The sequence below is a fragment of the Scyliorhinus torazame genome, chromosome 13 (genome assembly GCF_047496885.1).
Source record: "Scyliorhinus torazame isolate Kashiwa2021f chromosome 13, sScyTor2.1, whole genome shotgun sequence".
Lineage (NCBI taxonomy): Eukaryota > Metazoa > Chordata > Chondrichthyes > Carcharhiniformes > Scyliorhinidae > Scyliorhinus > Scyliorhinus torazame.
In genome coordinates this window covers 84445245-84461180 of record NC_092719.1, presented here as the reverse complement: position 1 = coordinate 84461180, position 15936 = coordinate 84445245, and the positions used below count along the sequence as shown (strand labels likewise).

General features: G+C 51.2%; 2 protein-coding genes across 3 annotated transcripts in view; both read left to right on the top strand.

Moving 5' to 3' along the window:
* Positions 1 to 15936, top strand: part of LOC140388168 (coiled-coil domain-containing protein 38-like) — a 124080-nt gene that overhangs the window by 91031 nt on the left and 17113 nt on the right. The gene's annotated exons all lie outside the window — the stretch shown is intronic.
* On the top strand, positions 8679 to 9372 carry LOC140388167 (histone H2A.V). The gene has a single exon (XM_072471923.1). It carries the CDS (start codon positions 8698 to 8700, stop codon positions 9082 to 9084), a length of 387 nt encoding a protein of 128 aa, XP_072328024.1. The 5' UTR covers positions 8679 to 8697; the 3' UTR covers positions 9085 to 9372.

The following is a 15936-nucleotide window of genomic DNA, read 5'->3' as shown; positions in this document are numbered from 1 at the left end:
GAAACTGCAGATGCCAGTTAGTCTAATATCTGTCATAGGAAAATGTTAGAAGCCATTATTAAAGATGTTATAGCAGGACACTTAGAAAACTTGAAGACAGTCAGGTAGAGTCAACATGGTATTGTGAAAGGGAAATCATGTTTAACCAATTTACTGAAGTTCCTTGAAGGGGGTCACATGTGCTGTGGATAAAGGGGAACTGGTTGTACTGCACTTCGATTTCCAGAAGGCGTTAGATAAGCAAATACAGAAATAGAAGAATTGGGAAGATGAATGCGTGGCTCAAGAGTTGGTGCTGAAGAGAGGGTTTTAGATCACTGGGAACATTTCTGGGGATTTTGGGACACATACAAGCAGGATGGTCTGCACCTGAACCAGAATGGGACCAACATCCTTGCGGGTGGGTTTGCTAGTGCTTCAGGGAGGATTAGTTCAACAAAGGAGGCAACACAGAGCATTAATACACTAGGGACACAGTATACTATAGTAAATGAATCAAGACAGACGGATTTCAGCCCTGTTCAGTTCCAAGGGAGTTAGACGAGGCTGGATTCCATCTACTTTAATGTGAGGAGCATTATTGGCAAGATTGATGAATTACGGGCATGGATTGACACGTGGAATTGTGATATTGTTGCTATCATAGAGACGTGGTTGAGGGAAAGGCAGGACTGGCAACTCATCATTCCGGGAAGATCTTCAGGCAAGGCAGGGTAGATTGTAAAAGAGATGGTGGTGTCACATTGTTAGTCAGTTACTGTGGTAAGGAGGGATGATATCCTATGAGGCTTTGTGGGTTGAGTTTAGGAATAGAAAGGGGGCAGTCACATTTATGGGAGTGTATTATAGACCCCTAAACAATCAGCGGATAATAGACGAGCAGATAGGTAGATAATTCACTGATGTGCGTAAAAGTAATAATAATAGGGTAATTATATAAAAAGATTTCAACTTCCCCAACATTAATTGGGATAATCATATTGTAAAGGGTTTAGAGGGAGTGGATTTTTTGAAACATATTCAGGATAGCTTTTTATATCAATATGGAGAAAGCCCAACAAGCACAGCACAGTGTTGAATCTAATTCTGGGGAACAACAGGGTAGCACAGTGATTAGCACCGTTGCTTCACAGCTCCAGGGTACCAGGTTTGATTCCCGGCTTGGGTCACGGTCTGTGTGGAGTCTGCACGTTCTCCCTGTGTCTGTGTGAGTTTCCTCTGGGTGCTCCGGTTTCCTCCCACAAGTCCTGAAAGAAGTGCTTGTTAGATGAATTGGACATTCTGAATTCTACCTCTGTGTACCTGAACAGGCGCCGGAGTGTGGCCACTAGGGGCTTTCCACAGTAACGTCATTGTGGTGATAATGTAAGCCTACTTGTGACAATAATAAAGATTATTATTATTATAAAGCCGGACAGATGTTTGAGGTGGCAATGGAGAGTATTTTAGTGACAGCGACCACAACACAGTGCAATTTAAGTTTGTTATGGAAAGGAAAAAGATAGCCTGCAAAAATGATTTTGGATTGTGGGAAGGCAGATTTTATTAGAATAAGGCAGGATCTGGCTAAAGTAGACTGGGAACAGCTTCTTGTGGTAAAATCTACAGCAGAGCAGCGGGGGTGGGGGGGGTTCAAGCCCAACATGTTCTCTTTATGGTGAAATGTCAGAACAACAATCCCAAAGAACCCTGGATGTCGAGGAATATTCAACACTGGATAAGAAAGAGAGGCTTATAGCAGGTATAAAAGGGCACAAATAGGCGGAGGCCTTAATTGAGTATAGAAAGTGCAGGTCGCATATGGGAGACCAATAAAGAAAATAAAAGCACATTGGGTGCGATTCTCCGCTCCCGCACCGGTTGGGAGAATCGCCTGGCGCGCCATTTTTCCACGCGACGCCGGTCCGACGCCCTCCCAAGCAGCGAGAACGGCCCCGTCGTGTTCTACGCGGCGCAGACTGGAGAATCGCCCGAGACACCCAAAATGGCGATTCTCTGCTATCCCCGCTATTCTCCGGCCCAGATGGGCCGAGCGCCTGCCCAATACGATGGGTTCCCACCGGCGCCGTCCCACACCTGGTCGCTGCCAGAACAGCGCCGGAATGCTGGGGGGGCGGCCTGTGGGGGGAGGGGGGTTCCTGCACCGAGGGGGGCCTCAAATGGGGTCTGGGCCGCGATCGGTGGGCCGGGCTCTCTGAAGGATAACCTCCTTTCCTCCGCGCCCCGCAAGATCCAACTGACATCTTCTTGCGGGGTGGCCTCGGGGAGGACGGCAACCACGCATGCGCGGGTGATGCCAGTTACGCGGTGCCAATGCCCGGTACACGCTGACGATGCTGCTTTCGTTTTTAAAAAAATATATTTTATTCAAATTTTTTGGCCAAACAAAACAATACAATGGTTTTCCTTTTTACAACAATAAAACAGTGGCCGTTTTTAACAAATAAATAAATAATATATATATATATAAACTAAATGGCAACTGCCATATCAAAAATAATAACTCTCCAAAAATAAAATCAAACAATCCAATATACATAGCCTAATACAAATATCTATACAAAAACACCCCTGAGGACCCGCCCGGGCTCTCCCCCCCCCCCCCCCCCCCCCCCCCCGGGTTGCTGCTGTTACCTTTCCATTTCCTTTAGCGTTCTGCGAGGTAGTCAATGAACGGTTGCCACCGCCTTGTGAACCCTTGAGCCGAACCCCTTAGTGCGAACTTTATCCGTTCTAGTTTTATAAACCCTGCCATGTCATTTATCCAGGTCTCCACGCCCGGGGGTTTGGCTTCTTTCCACATAAGCAATATCCTTCGCCGGGCTACTAGGGACGCAAAGGCCAAGACACCAGCCTCTTTCGCCTCCTGCACTCCCGGCTCTTCTGCAACCCCGAATATAGCCAACCCCCAGCCTGGCTCGACCCGGACCTCCACCACCTTCGAAAGCACCTTTGCCATCCCCACCCAGAACCCCTGCAGTGCCGGACATGACCAAAACATGTGGGTGTGGTTTGCTGGGCTTCTTGAGCATCTCCCACACCTATCCTCTACCCCAAAAAATTTACTGAGCCTTGCTCCAGTCATATGTGCCCTGTGCAAAACCTTAAATTGTATCAGGCTAAGCCTGGCGCACGAGGACGACGAGTTTACCCTACGTAGGGCATCAGCCCACAGCCTCTCCTCAATCTCTTCCCCCAGCTCTTCTTCCCATTTCCCCTTCAGCTCATCCACCATGATCTCCCCCTCGTCCCTCATTTCCCTGTATATATCCGACACCCTACCATCCCCCACCCATGTCCCTGAGATCACTCTATCTTGAATCTCCTGCATCGGGAGCTGCGGGAATTCCCTCACCTGCTGCCTCGCAAAAGCCCTCAGTTGCATGTATCGAAATTCATTCCCTTGGGGCAACCCATATTTTTCCGTCAGCGCTCCCAGACTCGCAAACGTCCCGTCTATGAACAGATCTCTCAGTTGCACAACCCCAGCTCTCTGCCATGCTCCAAATCCCCCATCCATTCTCCCCGGGACAAACCTATGGTTATTTCTTATCGGGGACCGCACCGAGGCTCCCGTCCTTCCCCTATGTCGTCTCCACTGCCCCCAAATTTTTAGTGTTGCCACCACCACTGGACTTGTGGTGTATTTCTTCGGGGAGAACGGCAACGGCGCCGTCACCATTGCTTGTAGGCTGGTTCCTTTGCAGGACGCCATCTCCAATCTCTTCCACGCCGCTCTCTCCCCTTCTCCCATCCACTTACACACCATTGAGATATTGGCGGCCCAGTAGTATTCACTTAGGCTCGGTAGTGCCAGCCCCCCCCTATCCCTGCTACGCTGAAGAACCCCCTCCTCACTCTCGGGGTCTTCCCGGCCCACACAAAGCTCATGACACTTTTCTCAATTCTCTTGAAAAAAGCCTTCGTGACCATCACCGGAAGGCACTGAAACACAAAAAGGAATCTCGGGAGGACTACCATTTTGACTGCCTGCACCCTACCCACCAGTGACGGGCACCATGTCCCATCTCTTAAAATCCTCCTCCATCTGTTCCACCAATCTTGTTAAATTAAGCCTATGTAAGGTTCCCCAACTCCTGGCTATCTGAATCCCTAAGTACTGGAAATCTCTTGTCACCTTCCTCAGCGGTAAGTCATCTATTCCCCTGCTCTGCTCCCCCGGATGCACCACAAACAACTCACTCTTCCCCATATTCAATTTGTACCCCGAAAATTCCCCAAACACCCTAAGTGTCTGCATTATCTCAGGCATCCCCTCCACTGGGTCCGCAACATACAGCAATAAATCATCTGCATACAAAGATACCCGGTGTTCTTCTCCTCCCCTGAGTACTCCCCTCCACTTCCTGGAGCCCCTCAGTGCTATGGCCAGGGGCTCAATCACCAATGCAAACAGTAACGGAACACCCCTGCCTCGTCCCTCTATGAAGACGGAAGTAGTCAGACCTCTGTCTGTTCGTGACCACGCTCGCCACCGGGGCCCTATACAGCAGCTGTACCCATCCGATATACCCTTCTCCAAAACCAAATCTCCGCAGCACCTCCCACAGATAATCCCACTCCACTGTACAGTCCCTCCTCCGGTGCCTCCGCATATTGCCTGTCCACCCTCAGAAGTTCTTTCAGCAATCGCTCCCTTTCTTTACCCTCTTGCTTCCCTTTATGTGCCCTTATGGATATCAGTTCCCCTCTAACCACTGCCTTCAACGCCTCCCAGACCACTCCCACCTGAACCTCTCCATTGTCATTAAGCTCCAAGTACCTTTCGATGCACCCCCTCACCCTTAAACATACCCCCTCATCCGCCAATAAGCCCATATCCATTCTCCAGAGTGGGTGCTGTTCTTTTTCCTCTCCTACCTCCAGAGCGTGGTCCGAAATGGCTATGGCCGTATATTCCGTCCCTGTCACCTTCAGAATCAGTGCCTTTCCAAGACAAAAAAGTCTATCCGTGAGTATACTCTATGAACATGGGAGAAAAATGAGAACTCCTTACTCCTAGGCCTACTAAATCTCCAGGGGTCTACCCCTCCCATCTGTTCCATGAAGTCCTTGAGTACCCTGGCCGCTGCATCATCCCAGTTCGGGGCATATACGTTCACCAGAACCACCGCCTCCCCTTGCAATCTGCCACTCACCATCACATATTTACCCCCACTATCCGCCACTATGGTCTTTGCCCCAAATAGTACCCGTTTCCCCACTAAGATAGCCACCCCCCTGTTCTTCGCATCTAAACCCGAATGAAACACCTGCCCCACCCATCCTTTACGTAGTCTGACCTGGTCTATCAGTTTCAGATGCGTCTCCTGCAACATAACCACATCTGCCTTTAATTTCTTTAGGTGTGCGAGTACCTGTGCCCTTTTAATCGGCCCGTTCAGCCCTCTCATGTTCCACGTGGTCAGCCGGGTTGGGGGGCTCTTTACCCCCCCCCTTGTCGACTAGCCATCCCCTTTTTTAACCCAGCTCCTCACCCGGTTCCCACATACCCGTATATCCCCCTGACGGCGCCTCCCGCCTCGACCACCCCATCCCATATCAGCTCCCCCTTCTCCTTAGCAGCAGCAACCCAGTTAACCCCCCCTCCCCCCACCTCCGCTAGATCCCCCTCTAGCGTAGTTGCACCCCCCCATGTTGCTCCCAGAAGTCAGCAAACTCTGGCTGACCTCGGCTTCCCCCCTTGTCCTCGGCCCCCACTGTGCGAGGCCCCCTCCTTCCTGTGTCCCTGTTCCCGCCATAATTACCATAGCGCGGGAACAAAGCCTGCGTTTCCCACTCGGCCCCGCCCCTAATGGCCGGCGCCCACAGTTCCTCATACTCCCCCCCCCCCCCCAACGTGGGGAAGAGAGAAAAGTTCCAGGATCGCAAAATTAACAAATTGAAAAAACCATCCCCCCCCACTTTTTTCTCGCCCCACATAATCACCCCACTTTGTCCCAAAAGTTCTTTCTCTTGCCCGACTATTCCAGCTTCTCGTCCACAATGAATGTCCACGCCTCTTCTGCCGTCTCAAAGTAGTGGTGCTTCCCTTGGTGTGTGACCCACAATCTCGCCGGTTGCAACATTCCAAACTGGATCTTTTTTTTGTGAAGCACCGCCTTAGCCCGATTAAACTTGCCCTCCTTCTCGCCACCTCTGCACTCCAATCCTGGTATACGCGGATCACCGCGTTCTCCCACCTACAGCTCCGAGTTTTCTTCGCCCATCTGAGGACCGTCTCTCTGTCATTATAGCAGAGAAACCTCACCACTATAGCTCGGGGTATTTCTCCAGCCTTCGGTCTTCGCGCCAGAACTCGATAAGCTCCCTCCACCTCCAAGGGGCCCGTCGGGGCCTCCGATCCCATTAGCGAGTGAAGCATCGTGCTCACATATGTCCCGACGTCCGCCCCTTCTGCGCCTTCGGGAAGACCCAGAACTCTTAGCTTCTTCCTCCTCGAGTTATTCTCCAGTACTTCCAACCTTTCGACACACCTTTTGTGCTGTGCCTCGTGCGTCTCTGTCTTCACCACCAGGCCCTGTATTTCGTCTTCATTTTCAGCAGCCTTTGCCTTCACGACCCGAAGCTCCAGCTCTTGTGTCCTCTGCTCCTCCTTTAGCCCTTCAATCGCCTGTAATATCGGGGCCAACAGCTCCTTCTTCAACTCCTTTTTCAGCTCTTCCACACAGCGCCGCATGAACTCTTGTTGCTCCGGGCCCCATAACAAGCGGCCACCTTCCGACGCCATCTTGCTTTGAGCTTCCCTTTCTTGCCGCTGCTCCAGAGGATCCTCCGCAATCCGGCCGCTATCCTCTCCCTTATCCATGCGTGTCCGGGGGGGGATTCCCTTCTGGTTTACCGCACAGTGTTTTTGGCCGTTTAAATTGCCGTTGGGGCTCCTATTAAGAGCCCAAAAGTCCGTTCCAACGGGAGCTGCCGAAACGTGCGACTTAGCTGGTCATCGCCGCACCCGGAAGTCCTACGACGCTGCTTTCGTGACACGCCCCCCGAGTTCCTCGCGGCCCCGCTCCTAGCCCATTTTCGGGCCTTGAATCGATCGCGATCGGGACCGTTCCGCTCCCATCCCACTTCCCTGGCTCAAATCGATGATTCCCCCAAATCGGCATTTCCCTTGACCCTGCTCCCAGCTTGAAGTGCTGGCGCAACTGCCTCCAGATTTTCAACATCGCTATTACCCCGAGTATTTCCCTGGTGCCATCGTGAGCGAAATTGTTGCCAACGCCCTCAGCCCCGACCCCCTGCACATCTCCTCCATTCTAACCCACTGGGAGTACCCCCTCTAACCCAACCCCGCACCTTCTCAGCATTCGCTGCCCAGTAATAATATAGTAAATTTGGGAGACCCAACCCTCCTGACTGCCGTTCTCTCTGCCACAGCACCTTCCTAAGCATGGCCACCTCCCCCCCCCTTCCCATATAAACAAGGTAATCATCTTATCAACCTCCTCGAAAAATGCCTTTGGCAGGAAGATCGGCAGACACTGAAAAATGAACAAAAATCACGGCAACACATTCATTTTAATTGCTTGTATCCGACCTACCAGAGACAGAGGAAGACCATCCCACCTTGATAGATCCGCTTTCACCCTCCCCATCAAACTAGTGACATTGTACCTATGGAGGCCCCCCCCCCCCAATCCCGTGCCACCTGCACCCCCAGATATCTAAAGTGAGTCCCCGCTCTACAGAATGGTAGCCCCCCCACCCCTGGCCGAGACACCACAAAATATTCACTTTTATCTAAGTTTAGCTTATACCCCGAAAAAGATCCAAACACTCGAAGCAGCCCCCCCCACCCCCGCACTATCCCTCTCCACACCTCCAAACTCCTCAACGCGATGGCCAAAGGCTCAATCACAAGCGCGAACAGCAGGGGGGACATAGGACATCCATACATGGTCCCACAGTGCAGAGCAAAATATACCGAATTAATGTATTCGTGCAGACATTTGCCCTCAGCTCCCTATTCAGCAGTCTTACCCAATCTACAAATCGTGGCCCAATCCCAAACCGCTCCAGAGCCACCATTAAATATCCTCACTGCTCGGTTCAAACGCCTTCTCGAAGTCCAACGCCACAACCATTCTGTCTCCCTCCTCTCTGTCGGCACCATAACCACATTCAATACCCTCCGAATGGTCGAAAAGAGCTGCCTCCCCTTCATAAACCCTGCCTGATCTTCCCCTATCACCTTCGGGAGGCACTTCTCCAAGATATCCGCCAATACCTTTGCCAACACCTTTGCATCCATATTCAAAGATGATGGGCCTTACGACCCGCATCCTGTCAGATCCTTATCCTTCTTGAGCAAGAGGGAGATCGATGCATGCCCAAAGTTTGTGGCAACACCCCCTTCTCTATCGCCTCCTCAAACATCCCCACCATCAGCGGCACCAACCTATCTTTATATTTCTTGTAGTACTCCACCGGAAACCCATCTGGCCCTGCTACCTTGCCCAATTGCATCCTCCCAATCGCATCTTTTATTTCCTGCTTCACTAACACCCCCTCTAATATGGCCCTATCCTCCTCTCCCAACCTCGGGTATTCCAAACCACCTTGGAATTCCTGCATCTCCCGCTCCTCCCCCGGTGGCTCCGACCTCTCCAATCTCTCGTAAAACTCTTTAAACACCCTATAATCTGATCCGGAGAGAGGCAGAGAGAGAGGAAGATGGCTGGCGGGAAAGCTGGGAAGGACTCGGGAAAAGCCAAGGCTAAAGCAGTTTCCCGCTCTCAAAGAGCAGGGCTACAGTTTCCTGTAGGCCGTATTCACAGGCATTTGAAGACTCGTACCACTAGCCATGGGCGGGTGGGTGCTACAGCTGCAGTGTACAGTGCAGCCATCTTGGAATATCTCACTGCTGAGGTGCTGGAGTTGGCAGGAAATGCATCAAAGGATCTGAAAGTAAAACGCATCACGCCACGTCACTTGCAGTTGGCTATCCGAGGTGATGAGGAGCTAGATTCGCTGATCAAGGCAACCATTGCTGGTGGTGGTGTGATTCCTCACATCCATAAGTCTCTGATTGGGAAGAAGGGACAGCAGAAAACTGCATAAAGCCCAGTTTTGAGCCCTACCCTCTTCCTCCCTACTGTCGTACTGTAATTTGGACAGAAGAAACCTGGGGATACTTGGCATATTTTTTTTTAAAAGAGTAGTTAAAATAAAATGGGAAGAGTTTTAGGAGGTAACTTTAGTGTTCACTATAATCTGAAAGACCTGTTTGTATGTCCTACGGTTTGGACTTGTAGCTGTATGACAATATAACTAGAACATACAGCAGTTTGTCAACAATTAGGTTACGCAAGTGTGTTTTATACAATAAAACAATTCATAAAACCATTTAAAAAAAATAAAAAAAAAATCTGATCCGGAGCCACCAACAACTTCCCTGCCCTATCCCGCACCTGAACAATTTCCCTCCGAAGCTGGCCTGCCAACATGCCTTCTATCCATATTTGTAAACCGTTCCCCTTGACTTCCTCAGTTGGCGCACTGCCTTCCTTGTGGACAGCTGGTCAAAGCTCGCCTGCAACTCCTTCCTCTTTTCCAACTTCGCTGGATCCCCATCTTCTGCATACCTCCTGTCTACCTCCAACATCTCACTTTTGACGCCCCCCTCTCCTCCTTATCCACCTTTGCCTTAAATGAGATCACCTCCTCCCTCACCACCGCCTTTAGAGCTTCCCAAACCACCGCCTGCTAAACCTCCCTCGTACAATTAGACCCCACATATTCCTCAATTATTTTCCCAATCTTATCACAGAATCCTCGGTCCCCCGACAGTCTCACATCTAATCTCCACCCCGGCCTCTGCACTGCCCCCCCTCTCCAACACCGCATCCACCCAATGCGGCGCATGATCCGACATCGCAATTGTTGCATATTCCAACCCTTTGACCCCAGCCAACAGTGCCTTCCCCACCACAAAGAAAAGTCAATCCGCGATTAACTTTATGGACCAAGGAGAAAAAAAGAATACTCCCGCTCCCCTGGGTGCAGAAACCTCCAAGGGTCTATCCCTCCCATTTCCATTTCCCCCATTTCTGCCATTAGTCCAGGCAACGCCTCCACCGACAGGACAAGCGAGCACCGTCGTGGCCTGTCCAATCCCGGCTCCTGCACCAAGTTCCAGTCACCACCCACCATCAATTCATATGAATCCAAGTCAGCCGCACACACCTTTACAAATCCTACATCATACCAGTTGGGACCATACACGCTTCCCAGCGTAACCAGCCCCCCCTCCAATGCCCCTGTCACTATCACATACCTATCTCCCTGGTCGGCAACACTTTCTCCATTTGGAACCGTACTCTTTTGCTAACCAAGACCGCTACCCTCTGTTCCCTACCATCAAATCCCGAATGAAACACTTGGCTAACCCAGCCCTTCCTAAGCCTCACCTGATCCTTCACCCTCAAGTGAGTCTCCTGCAGCATCCCCACATCGGCCTTCAAACTTTTCAGATGCACCAGCACCTTTGATTTCTTGACTGGGCCTCCCAAACCCCTCACGTTCCACGTTACTATCCTAACCGGAGGTCTCTCACCACCACCCCACCCCTCCCTTCTTATCCACCATTATCATTACTCCGGGCCCTGCCCATGAGCCTGCCTCGCCCCTATCCATTGTTAACATCAACCCCCGCCTCCCCCCAGAATCCCCTCCTTACACTTCCTCTCGAAAAACCTTCACCCAGTATCGATGCTCTCATTCCCCCCCCCTGCCCCTTTTTCACACCTGTTAAAGATATTTTAATACAACTTCTGGTGACAACCATGGTGTGAGTGGTCGCACACAGGGCAGCTCCTGCTTGAAGGCGTAGAAAAGAGCTCTTTCTACCCGAAATTAGGTGCAACTTCGACAGAAAAGTGTAGCTGAAGGTCGGAGAAGTTCCCCCCCGGGAGTGGTATGTCTGCTGGTTACCAAACCCGGCAGAAGAAGCTGAAAGACCTGGCCAAGGAGTTGGAAGAGACCTGTGGTGCAGCAGCCAGTGGAAGGATGGCGGAGGGAGAAGGGCTAGTGCAAGTAGCAACGCCCCAGGTGGAACAGTTGATGGTCTTCCTCAAGGAAGAGTTCCGCTAGCAGAGGAAGGAGATGCAGGAGGACAGATCTGTGGCACCCCTGATGGGCATGATGGAGAGGGTGGAGAAATGTTTGGAGGCATGGGGGTCCCAGATCCAAGAGATTGAGAGGGTAATCTCGGACCACAGTGTGGTGGCAATGGAGGCAGAGGTGGGGCTATTAGGAGACATTTGCAAGATGTTGAGAACAAAGATGGAGGAGCAGGAAAATAGATCGAGAAGGCAGAATCTGTGGTAGTGGGCCTGCCTGAAGGAGTGGAAGGTGCGGGTGTCACGAGTTACGTTTTGAGGATGCTGGTGGGGCTGGTGGCGGAGGGGCTGTTGGATAAGGCCCCTGAAGTGGGCAGAACACACTGTCTCGGAGGCAGAGGCCTAGAGCGAGGGAGTCGCCGTGGGCGGTGATCGTGAGGCTCCATAAGTTCGTGGAGAAAGAGAAGATTCTGCAGTGGGCCAGGGAGAAGCGCACCTGTGAATGGGAGGGTAACAGGGTCTGAATGTACCAGGACATTGGATTTGAGCTGGCAAAATGGCATGCGCGGTTCAACAAAGCCAAGATGGAGCTATATTGACAGCAGATCAGGTTTTGGGTGCTCTACCCGGTGAAGGTTTGGGTGACCCATGAAGGCCGGGAATACTATTTTCAGACCCCAGAAGCGGCCAATGACTTTATCAAGGAACATAAACTGGGGAGAACTGAACTGAACAATTCTGGGAGACTGAGCTGCTGGCACTTTGAAGTAATTGGGAGTAAGGGTAGAGTGGGGGTTGGAGGAAGTGGGGAGGGATTTCCTTTCCTCTGATGTGGAGGGTTTTCTTTTACTGTTGGATTGGCAAAGGGTAACTGGGGTGAAAAGTTTGTAAGGGGGCAGCTTCCCCATCCCTGCTCTTGCTGCCTGGGGCTGTGTATTTTTTTTTCTGTTTGTTTGTTCTTGGGGATGGTGACCTGTGGTTCGAGATGAGTCTTTGTTTGGGTGGGAGAGGATGAGGTCAGCGGGGAGCCTTCTCCCAGAACAGAGAGGTGAGGGAAGGGTGGGGGGTCAGTGGGAGAAGCCTTTGTGCAGAAGTTGCCACGTTGGCAGAAAATGCTGGTGAACGGACGTGAGGTGGGGGAGCAGGCCGAGAGAGGTGGCCGTAGTGGGGAGGGTTACGCGACAAGGCGAGGTTGGAGAAGAAACATGGTCAGAAGCGGAGAAAGGGGCCATCTTGGATGGGCCAGGTATAGGGAGAAATTAACAGGGTACAGCCAAAAGGGGAAGATGGTGGACGGTAGAGGGGAATAGAGGCACAAGCCCCCAGTAAGGATGATAATGTGAAACGTGCAAGGGCTCAATGGACTAGTCAAAAGATCTCGGGTCTTTGCGCACCGTAGGAGCTTGAAACGGAGGTGGTCTTTCTGCAGGAGACGCATCTCCGCGTGTAAGACCAGGTTAGGCTAAGGAAGGGGTGGGTGGGTCAGGTTTTCCACTTGGGTTTTGATTCAAAGTCGCGGGGAGTGGCAATTTTGATGAGTAAGAAAACGGGGTTTGTGAGCACGAAGGAAGTGAGGGACTGGTGGGAGATAAGTGATTGTGAGCGGAGTATTATAACGGATGCCTGTGGTGTTGCTGAATGTGTATGCACTGAATTAGGATGATGTATGTTTTATGAGGGGATTGCTGGCAGCAATTCCGGACTTGGCCACGCATCAGGTGATTATGCGAGGAAATTTTAATTGTGTTCTAGAGCCAAGGGTAGATAGATCAATGAGTAGGATACAAATGGAAAGGAGTTGGGTGGGTTTATGGAAAAGATGGGTATGCTGGACCCATGGCGCTTCAAGAACCCAGGATGAAGGGAGTTCACCTTTATTTCGCATGTGTACAGGGTATATTCCAAAATTGACTTTTCTGTGGTGAGCCGGGAGATTTTTGGTCGGAGTGGAGAGGGCAGAGTACGCGGGGATAGTAATCTCAGACCATGCACCCCATTGGCTGGATATTCGGTTTAGACCAGGACGAGAGCAGAGGCTGGAGTGGAGGCTCGATTTGGGGTTGTTGGCAGATAGTGGGTTTTGTGACAAAGTGCGGGCTGTGATTAATGATTATGTAGAATTGAACCAAAACAAGGAGGTGTTGGCAGCCACGTTTTGGGAAGCACTAAAAGCGGTGGTCTGAAGGGAGATTATCTCGTTCAAGGCTTATGCATATAGAAAAAGGAGGAAGGAATACGAACGGCTCATGAATGAGATAGTAGAGGTAGACAGGGAGTACTCGACGGTGCCCACCACAGAGGGATTGGCGAGACAAAAGAAATTACAGGGGCAATTTGATAGGCTGACAACCAGGGGGGTGCGGGGGGGTGCTGATAGGACAGCTGCGTAGGGCAAGAGGGGTGCAGTACAAATACGGAGAGAAAGCGAATCGAATGTTAGCGCGTCAGCTGCGGAGGCAGGCCGCATCCAGGGAAATAATGAAGATACAGACTGAGGCAGGGGATGTAGTGTCTGAGCCGGGGAAGATAAATGAGGTGTTTCTGGATTATTATAAATAAGGAGCTGTGCAGGGCAGACTGGGGGAGGGGGGGGGGGGGGGGGGGGGGGGGATGAACTGGAGTTTCCACAGCTGGAGGATGAGAAGAGGCAGGCGCTAGAGGGAGATATTGGACAGTTGGGGAAGGCCCTGGGGTCCAATGGCTACCTAACGGAATTTTATAAGGGGTTCGCGACGGATCTGGCACCACATCTCGTGGGGGCATTTAATGAGGTGTTGGGGAAGGGGGAGATGCCGGAGACGATGAGGCAGGCAGCGATCACGTTAATGCCAAAAAAGTGGAAGGACCCATTGAAATGTGGATCGCATAGGCCCTGTTAATAATAATAATAATAATAACAATCTTTATTGTCACAGTAGGCTTGCATTAACACTGCAATGAAATTACTGTGAAAGTCTCATAGGCGCCACATTCCGGCGCCTGTTCAGGGACACGGGGTAGAATTCAGAATGTCCAAATGACCTAACAGCACCTCTTTCGGGACTTGAGAGAGGAAACCGGAACACCCGGAGGAAACCCATGCAGACACAGGGAGAGTGTGCAGACTCCGCACAGACAGTGACCTTGGCACTGTGAAGCAACAGTGCTAACCACTGTGCTACCATGTCACCCTTAAATATAACGTGAAAGCACTGGCTAAGTTGGTGGATGGAAGGTTGTGTCCCGGGGGTGATTGTGGAGGACCAAACAGCCTTTGAAAAGAGCAGACAGCTCTCTAGTAATATAAGGAAGCTGTTAAATGTGATTATGACCCCGTCGGGAGCTCAGGTACCGGAGGTAGTGGTGTCCATGGATGCGGAGAAGGCATTTGACTGGGTGAAGTGGCAGTACCTGTTTGAGGTCTTGGGAAGGTTTGAATTTGGGCCGATGTTTGTGGCATGGGTGCGCCAAGGATGAGTGTGTGGACCAATGACATGGGTTCACGGAACTGTGAACTACACAGGGAAACAAGGCAGGGTGCCTGCTGTCGCCGCTGCTGTTTGCGCTGGCTAAAGAGCCTCTGGCAATGGCTCTTAGGGGGTTGGCAGAGTGGTGAAGGATTATATGGGGACAAAGGGAGCATGTGGCATCGCTCTATGCTGGCGACCTACTATTCGGACCCGCTGGAGAGGATCATGTGCCTGTTGGGGAAGTTTGGGGCATTCTCGGGATATAGTTAAATGTAGTTAAATATAGCGAATTGTTCCCGGTGAATTAGTTGGGTTGATGAGCCAATTTAGGGAGGATGCAATTTAAGGTGGTTAGAGACAGGTTTAGATACCTGGGGATTCAGGTAGTGAGGGAATGGGCGATGCTTCACAAATGGAATTTAACAAAACTGGTGGAGGAGGCTAGGGAGGATCTGAAGAGGTAGGACATGCTGCACTTGACTTTGGCAGGGATGGTCCAAGTTTCCTGTTTACATTCCAGACACTCCCGATATTTATATCGAAGGCCTTCTTTTGGAAACTGGACACAATTATTTCGACTTTGAATAGGCGGCAAAGGTGCCAAGGGGTAAGAGGACCCTGTTACAGAGGCAGAGGCAGCAGGGAGGGTTTGCATTGCCAAACCTGCTATTGGGAAGTGAACGTGGAGAAGGTGAGGATATGGTGGGAAGGAGAGGGAGTAGAATGGGTTAGGATGGAGGAGGAATCTTAGAGGGGGTCCAGCTTAAGGGTTATGGTGACAGCAGCATTGCCAACGGCGCCAAGCAGATACTCCGGGAGCCCTGTGGTGTAGTCCACGGTGAAGATCTGGAACCAGCTGAGGAGGCTGTTTAGGACAGAGAGGATAGGGCAGCATTGTGGCACAGTGGGTTAGCCCTGCTGCCTCATGGCGCCGAGGTCCCAGGTTCAATCCCGGCTCTGGGTCACTGTCCGTGTGGACTTTGCACATCTTCCCCGTGTTTGCGTTGGTTTCGCCCCCACAACCCAAAGATGTGCAGGTTAGGTGGATTGGCCATGGTAAATTGCCCCCTAATTGGGTACTCTAAATTTATTTTTAAAAAAGGATAGAGAGGATGTCGCTGTTAACGCAGTTGTGTGAAAACCACAGTTTTGTGTTGGAGGGTGGGACAGATGGCACGTATAGGAAGTGGAGAGAAGAGGGGCTGGTTAAGGTGAGGGATTTGTATCTGGAAGATGGGTTTGCCAGTATAGATGAATTGAAGGAGAGGGTAGAGCTCCCAAGAAGAAGTGAGTTTAAGTACCTGCAGGTAAGGGACTTCGCACGGAAGGTTTGGAAAGAGTTCCCCAGGTTGCCGAGGTACACCCTGCAGGAGCGACTGTTGCTTCCGGATGTGGAAGGGGAA